Source organism: Semicossyphus pulcher, unplaced genomic scaffold, assembly GCF_022749685.1.
Source record: "Semicossyphus pulcher isolate SPU_LCO1_2020_fin unplaced genomic scaffold, fSemPul1.0.p SCAF_16, whole genome shotgun sequence".
NCBI lineage: Eukaryota > Metazoa > Chordata > Actinopteri > Labriformes > Labridae > Semicossyphus > Semicossyphus pulcher.
This window is the reverse complement of record NW_027211670.1, coordinates 26,787,501-26,796,203: the sequence shown is the minus strand read 5'-3', so window position 1 is coordinate 26,796,203 and position 8,703 is coordinate 26,787,501. Positions and strand designations below refer to the sequence as shown.

General features: G+C 38.8%; 1 protein-coding gene across 1 annotated transcript in view; it reads left to right on the top strand.

The window, feature by feature from the left end:
- The first annotated feature begins 7,863 nt into the window (after nucleotides 1-7,863).
- LOC138593297 (uncharacterized) overlaps nucleotides 7,864-8,703 on the top strand; it is a 5,980-nt gene continuing 5,140 nt past the window's right edge. The window contains exon 1 of the mRNA XM_069664241.1: nucleotides 7,864-8,162. Within this exon, the coding sequence (XP_069520342.1) occupies nucleotides 8,100-8,162 (63 nt within the window). The 5' untranslated portion in view covers nucleotides 7,864-8,099. The remainder of the gene's footprint in view (nucleotides 8,163-8,703) is intronic.

The following is an 8,703-nucleotide window of genomic DNA, read 5'->3' as shown; positions in this document are numbered from 1 at the left end:
ATTTCTTTCAACATTTCTTAAAGAGCTTTGCTTCAGGTTTTCTTTGTTAATATTTGTTTTTAACCTTGTGTGTTTATTTCTGTTTTCATGTTCTTTTTATTTTTCCTGTTTTTGATTGTTTCTTTATATTCAGGTTTTCACGTTCTCTCCTGCTGTGATTCTCCGTATGATGTATGTCCGTGCCTGACTGAGCGTTTCACCGTGGCAACAGATTTACATACTGAGTCCCTCGATGGGACGTCCGAGGACGACATCACATGACCCCGAGAGAGAGAGAGAGACAGAGGGAGTGTTGTTTCCTATGGGACTCGGCCACTGTCTCTTTGTGTCACTGCATCTGTTTGATTTTTCTCTCTACAAGTCAAAGTGACAAAAACCTCCTTCTTCTTCTTCTTCTTCTTCTTCTTTTGACACAGCTTGACCCGTCTGTGTGTGCAGTTCAGGACACCCTGTAAAACTCTGTAAGTTCCAGTTCTCTGTTTGTCAGCATTAAATATAAAAAGTGTGACTGATGGAGAGTTTGTCCTGGGGTACACAAGGACACTCTGTCTCAGCTCCGATTTAGATCCAAACGTTAACATGAAATATTTAATAATTACATTAAAATAAAAAATTGTATATGTTATAATAATATATGAAATATGTATAACTATATTATATTAATTCTAATACTAAATGTTACTACAGTCAGATGCTGACTGTGTTAATGAGGCTATACTTCCAACCTGCCTTTTCTCTTTTATTATTTTTAAGTTCTTTTATTTTTTTTATTCTATATTACATTTTTTCCTTTTTGTTTGTTTTGAGATCGTCTGATATTCTATTTTACTTCTGCTTCAAATGAGCTTCACAGTAACTTTGTAGGAAACACAAAAGAACGAGCTGTTTTCAGTCTTTCTCTCTGTATTTCTTTTTCTTACACACCTTCAGATTGATTTATTATTATTATTATTTAAGAACCACAGGCTGATTACAGTTTGTACAAAATAACCCATGATAAAAAACACAGTAAAGTTAAATGTTGTTGTGATCCTTATAGGTGTTTATAAACAGACCGATGTCAGATATTTAAAGTTTATTCAGATAAATCATAAAAAAAAGATGACAGGAAACATCAAACAGAAAAACATCATGAGACTCTAAATCATTCTTTTATTTTGTCTTTACCAATCAGCAAACAGCTGGTGATTCTCATTATGACATAACAAATAATACAATAACAAAAACGTTTTAAATTGTTTCATTGGTTTTCTCCCTGATCTGATCTCTCGTGAGCTGTGAGCAACTGAAGCGTCCTCAGACTTCTTGTTCTGTTCTGGTCGGTTTGAAACGTCCGCAGAGTCAGAGAGGTTCAGTTCAGGCTCCTTATGGTGAAGAGGCTATGCCTGACAAGACGAGTTCAGGGGAAGCAGAAAGGTTTGATTTGACCTTTGACCTTTGATTTATTTTAAAGAAAAAATCTGATTACATGATCAGACATTATAATATTAATTAAAAGTTTCACCTGTACATGATAAAGATCAATAATGATCTGGGCTGATCACAGGTTACTGCACGTGTTACTGCAGTACTGCTGTATGTATCATTAGTGGAACCACAGCTCCCCCAGTAGGATGACTGAAGTACTGCAACTGACAGAGAACATGAGATTTAAACAATAAACAACAATAATAATAATCATCATAATGATATATCATTATTATTAGAGATTTAAAAAAGCTTCTTTAAATAAAAAATGTTTCAACAAGAAATTTAAAAGTAGTGAAAGAAATGATTCACGTAAAAAAGGTCATTATTATTTTGATATTTATTGACTCAAATATAAATCCATAAAATAACATCATGACATATTTGAACCTGATGAGTTGTTGTTTCTGATGTTAAACTTTTTTTAAATTATTTATACACGAGCAGAGACTGAGGAACAGATGTGAAAATCTATCAGAGCAACTAATAATATATAAATGTATAATATGTAAACTATAAAATGTGTGATATAAGTATAAATATATAAATGTATAATATGTAAACTATAAAATGTGTAATATAAGTATAAATATATAAATGTATAATATGTAAACTATAAAATGTGTAATATAAGTATACATATATAAATGTATAATATGTAAAATATAAAATGTGTAATATAAGTATGAATAGATGCAGGTATCGGGGAGCAACACGTCACACAGATAGCAGGTAACTATCAGGTATGAGTATGTTTGAGATTTTTCCCTTTAATATTATGATTCAATAATAAAAATGTAATTAACTCAGAGTGTCATTAGTTTTCATATAAAATGTAAAAGCTCTGGATCCGTCTCCAACAGAAGCTGATTTAATATTTGAATGTGCTTCCTTGTCTCCAGCTGGAGTTTGTGCTTAAAGCTGTGCTTCTGTATAGATGAACAGAGTCTGACTGTAGAGACAAACAGAAACTTTCAAACAGAGTCACTGGGGAGTGTTCATGGAGGGGGCGGGGCTTCAGACTGTGGGCTTTAACGAGAAAATCAATTAACTGCAATAAAGTTTAATTAAGTTTATCAGCCAATTACACAAACACTCCTCTGCTGTTTCCTCCTGTGATGTTTCTGTTTGTGCTTGGACACACACACACACACACACACACTCCTCTGAGACTTTATTTGAACATTTTGGCCAAACAGCTTTTCTTTATTCTCTCAGCTGCAAACTGACAGAAAATCAATGAAAGCCTTCATCTCTCCTCCTCCTCCTCCTCCTCCTCCTCCTCTTCCTCTCCTCCCCCTTCCCCCCCTTATCTCCTCCTTCCTCCTCCTCTTCCTCTCCTTCCTCCTCACTCTGATGATCACAGATAACGACAGGACACTGCTGCTCCTAACAAGCATCATATGGTTACCATGGCAACCACAGTCGGGGGCTCTGATTGGTTCAGGGCTCAAGGGAAAACTTCTTTATTTGTTTCTTGTTTTTCTTCGTTTTTGTCTCCTTAAAGTTGATTTTTTTTCTTTCTGGTTGACTTTGAGCTGAACTTGTTACTGTTCATTGATTTTGTGTGTGTGTGTGTGTGTGTGTGTGTGTGTGTGTGTGTGTCTAAATGGACTGTACTTATATAGTCTTCCAACCACTCGAGGCGCTTTTACACTACATGTCACATTCACCCATTCACACACTCATTCACACACTGATGGCAGAGGCCAAAGTGCAAATCTCCAATCAGATCTATGCTCTTTCATACCTGATGGCTATGTCACCGGTAGCATGCCACAGCCGCCCCAGTGTGTGTGTGTATGTGTGTGTGTGTCAGGTTAAACTATATGTGGTGTCTCAGGTTTCAGGTTCAAACAGCTGTGTGAGGACCATTCGGAGTTAGGAGGACTCGTCTGATGGTCTCTGGGTTAGGGGAATTTTGTTTTATTTTTTTCTTACAGTTAAATCATCCAAACACGTTTTATGACCTGATGATTAAGGCTGTTGATTAAAGAGTTGGTATCACAAGAAGACACATTAGCCCCAAATTAAACACGACACGTCACCATATTACACATGAAATATCAGTGATATTTATGATGTGCAGAAATAAAGGCACCGACTCTGTGATTCACTGTGTGCAGCCTGTTTAATACAGGCTACACTGACTTTATAACTCAATGTTTTAAACACAATCTCACACAGATACTCTGATCATGTTGATGTGATGTCATTTTTCCTGTACAATAATGTCGTGGTCCCAGCTTCTTGCACGTTTTTATTTGCTGCTTTTACTTTGAATGATTTAAAAGTGTTTGTAATAATTTAAAGGTTTGGACTGTTTCATTGTGAAGGCAAAACATTTCTCACTATTTTCACAGTTTTTACAAATCAATTAACAGAAAATAATCAGCAGATTAATAATGAAAATAAATGATAATTAATAACATATTAATGATTATACTGACACTTTTACTGTAATATTATAAGAAGTCATACTTTTAATGCAGCACTGTTACTGTGCAGTGTTACTGTGCAGTGTTAGTACTGTTACTGTGCAGTGTTACTGTGCAGTATTAGTACTGTTACTGTGCAGTGTTAGTACTGTTACTGTGCAGTGTTAAAACTGTTACTGTGCAGTGCTAGTACTGTAACTGTGCAGTGTTACTTAGCAGTGTTAGTACTGCTACTGTGCAGTGTTACTGTGCAGTGTTAGTACTGTTACTGTGCAGTGTTACTGTGCAGTGTTAATACTGTTACTGTGCAGTGTTACTGTGCAGTGTTAAAACTGTTACTGTGCAGTGTTAATACTGTTACTGTGCAGTGTTACTGTGCAGTGTTAAAACTGTTACTGTGCAGTGTTAGAACTGTTACTGTGCAGTGTTACTGTGCAGTGTTACTGTGCAGTGTTACTGTGCAGTGTTAAAACTGTTACTGTGCAGTGTTAGAACTGTTACTGTGCAGTGTTACTGTGCAGTGTTACTGTACTGTTACTGTGCAGTGTTAAAACTGTTACTGTGCAGTGTTACTGTGCAGTGTTACTGTACTGTTACTGTGCAGTGTTAAAACTGTTACTGTGCAGTGTTACTGTGCAGTGTTAATACTGTTACTTGTGCAGTGTTAGAACTGTTACTGTGCAGTGTTAGTACTGTTACTGTGCAGTGTTACTGTGCAGTGTTAGTACTGTTACTGTGCAGTGTTAGTACTGTTACTGTGCCGTGTTACTGTGCAGTGTTAGTACTGTTACTGTGCAGTGTTAGTACTGTTACTGTGCAGTGTTACTGTGCAGTGTTAGTCTTGTTACTGTGCAGTGTTACTGTGCAGTATTAGTACTGTTACTGTGCAGTGTTAGTACTGTTACTGTAGTACAGTCTGTGAGTACTTCTCAGACTCCACTGATGTTGTTTCTGTAGATCTGTGTGGGTGGGCTGTCTGACCTCTGACCCTGCCCCCGGCTGATGACCTCACAGTGTAATAGAGGCTTCACATCTCAGAGAGTCTGCTGACACACACACACACACACACACACACACACACACCGTGGTGGGTCTAACCATCAGGCTCTGGTTGGTTGGAGGGTAATCAATCACTGAGCTGTCAGACCTGTCAATCAAAGTGACAAAACACACACACACACACACACACACACACACAGTAATGATCAGTTAAAAAAAGTTAAACTAAACATTTAAAGTAACAACACAGAAATAATCTGACCAGGTGATCACACTCCTGTGACATCACCAACAGACGTGACCTCCTATTGGCTGAACCAGAAATGATGTCAGAACAGTTTATTTTCTTTTTTTTTTAAGAATCTTTTTTTGCCTTTGTTGAGAGAGAAGAGAGAGAGACACGCGGCAAAGGGCCGAGGGCGGGAGTTGAACCCAGGGCCGCCGCACTGAGGACGACGGCCTCTGAATATGCGCCATCAGAACAGACTCTTTATGATGCGTTCAGGAGAAATTAGACTGATGACCTTCTCTCTATATTACTGATGTGTTTGTGTTAAAACAAGAAGTGTGAAGTGAACTGACTGTTCAGAGCCAGTCACACACATACACACACTGCCTCCATTAATTGGTTTCCTCGGCAACAACTCAGATGAAATTTTAACTTTAACACTTTTATTGATTTCTGTGTGACTGACAGCTGACAGGCTGTGTGTGTGTGTGTGTGTGTGTGTGTGTGTGTATTCCTGTTGTTGTGAGGACATTAATTTCAGTCACAAATCACACGTTTTATTTTAATGATTAACAGAAACTCTGTCGGCCATTTTTCTTTGTTTTTTTTTATTAAACTGTCAAACATTTTAACGTCTTTGTGTCATGAAACTCGCTGGTTTGTTTTTACCTTTAATTCACATTTATGCATAAACAGATTATTTTCTCTGTGATTCATTTGTTCCACGTTGTTCAGTCTGTCGTGTGTTAAAGGTTTGTGTGTTTCTGTTGGGGTTTTGAATCATCTGTTTATCTGTTGCAGTTAAAGCTGCGCGTGGTATGTTTACACAATCCTTGTTTTATTTTGTTATATTTAATATTTAAATATTTATATGAACTTTGTTTCGGTGCTGACAGACTGCAAACTGCAGCTGCTGACGGAGATGAAAAAGGAAAATGTGCACAATAAATAAAGTTTAAACTTTGAAACTGTGGCAGGAGAAAGCTTCTGAAGTTACCTGTCGTTACTTCATGTGAAGATCAGAAACGGACAGGAGACAACAACGTGAGGAGGAAGAGTCCCAAAGAACAATGTGAGAGGTAGAAGAGAAGGAGGAGAGGAAAGAGGAGTAACCAGGAGGAGGAGAGGAAAGAGGAGAAACCAGGAGGAGGAGAGGAGAGAGGAGATGAAGGCGTTTTAGTGTTTTTGGCCTCTGGGACAAAAATTTTCCGCTCAAAATCATCGAACATGAAGAGAATCTGAAACATGTGATGGAGGGATGATGGAGGTGTGGAGGGATGAAGATGGAGGGACGAAGGAGCAATGGTGGGGAGTAATGGAGGAGTAGAGGTATGATGTGGGGATGAAGATGGAGGGATGACGGAGGTGTGGAGGCCCTGAGGGAGCCTCCTCCATCTAAACATCATTTAGCACTCTGTGACCTTCACTCTGTCGTTCACTTCCTTCTTTCCTCTTGTTCTTTCGCTCCGTTTGTTCAGTTTCCACTCGTTTAACAGATTCTCCGGAGAGATCCAGCACCAGTCCGCCTGTCTGCCTCTCTACCTGTCTCTCTCTCTGTCTGTCTCTCTCACTCACCAGCTGACCTGGCCCACCTTAAATCAAATAAGATTTAAATAAATCCACCTCACACGTCGTCTTTTAGAAGGTCATCAAAAATGGAGTTACTAATATTCATACTTCAGTGTTTCAGAGAGCTGCGACTGCAGAAGAAAACACGAAGGTTCTTATAAACATCTGAATGTTTCATGAGTCATTTACTTATTTTAATTATGTTAATAAATAATAATAATAATGGTTATTGTCCGTATTTAACGTCTCACTTTGAGCTGTAGATTCACAACACTCTGCTGCCACCTGCTGGTCGTCTGCTGTAACTGCAACATCAGACATGTTTCCGGTTCACAGCAGAGCTTTGATGACTTCCTGTAGTTTCATTGTGTTTTATTGTCGTCATGTCTTCTTGCAGCGGACAGGTGATCCTCTGTAGAGACGGCGCAGGTCTGAGCTGCACTCTTTTCCTGTAAAATAACAAAACCTTTGCGGACCTCAGACACAAAAGTCTGAAACTCTCGTGAGAGTACGTGCTGGCTTCGATTGGCCTCCTTTGCTCTGACGTAAAGCCATTTGAAATGGAGGCAAACGTTAAAAATGGGTTCAGTGGAAGACGTCAAATAGACATAAACACAACTTCCGCTTTAGTAAGCGGGGCTTCAAAATAAAAACAAATAGTCTTGTGATTTTGTTTTTGTTGTTCATGTAGATTGTTTTTAAAAATCTGACTTTATTAAAATAGTTCAACTATAAAATCCAGATTTTTTTACAAAGTGCCTTTTGTGAAGCACTCTGAACCTGGATCGTTTTTATTTTAAGTGTATATTCAAGTTTTAGAAAGACATAAAAATGAAAAAGTAATGTCCATTTTTAATTAGGCAGTCAATTAATATAAAGTCATGTGGAAATCATCTGCTGCTGATAACACAGCTCACTACACACTGATTAGAGTCTCACACTTTAACTATTACACATTTTTAGGATACAGAAAATAAAGCCACGATGTCACGATGCTTTTTTGAAGGTATGAAAATCTACTGTGTTTCATGATGACATAAATGTTACGATTACATGATTTAGAGCAGGAACAAGGGTGCTTTTACTCTGAAGAACCCGAGTTGCCCTGTACCGGAAGTGTCGCTATAGTTGCTGTAAACTTGAAGTTGCCGGTCAGCAGAAGGTCGGTCAACAATAACAACAGTTAGCAGTTAACAGAAAGTTAAACTGTCAACAGATAAACTACATTTATTCACTGAGAGCGGGAAACCGACAACTTCCGGCCGTAGTTTAAACAACCTAACTCCCCTGGGGATTATCCGCGGATGCTAACAGGGTAACCGTTAGGTTTGCCAGAGGATAGCTCCCAGGCTAACTGTACGGAAGGCTTCCCGGTACTTTAGCTGTTAGCTGTTAGCATGCAGTGCGTCCTAAAGAAGAGAAGTTTGGAAACGGAAGTAGAGCCGTGGAGCTGCAGAGCGGTGAGAGAGCCGTGTGTGTGTGTGTGTGTGTGTGTGTGTGTGTGTGTGTGTGTGTGTGTGTGTGTGTGTGTGTGTGTGTGAGAGAGAGAGTGAGTGAGTGTGTGGATGAATGTGTGTGTGCGTGCGTGTGTGTGTGGATGAATGTGTGTGTGCGTGCGTGTGTGTGTGTACGTGCTTCGGATTTGATAAATAAACTAACGTGTTGTTGTTGTTGTTAGCAACACATGTTCTTTAAACATGTGTCCAGATGTTAGCAACATTAGCATGTGGAGCAGCAGGTTGAACATTTGGACCCTTCCTCCATCTGGACACTGAAACTGTTGCTGATGGATTTTCTTTTGATGTCTTGATCAATGAATGAACTAATGATCCATGACGGAGTGATCAGTGATCAGTGAATGTTTGCAGGAGGAAATTCAGATAAAAGTTCATGTGTTCTGTGTAGAAGAACAGGCTCTGCTCTGAACGCGACATGTGTGCAGGTCAGACTGTCTCACATCATAAATAACACGCCCACACCTTGTTGTTCACTGAAGGGTAA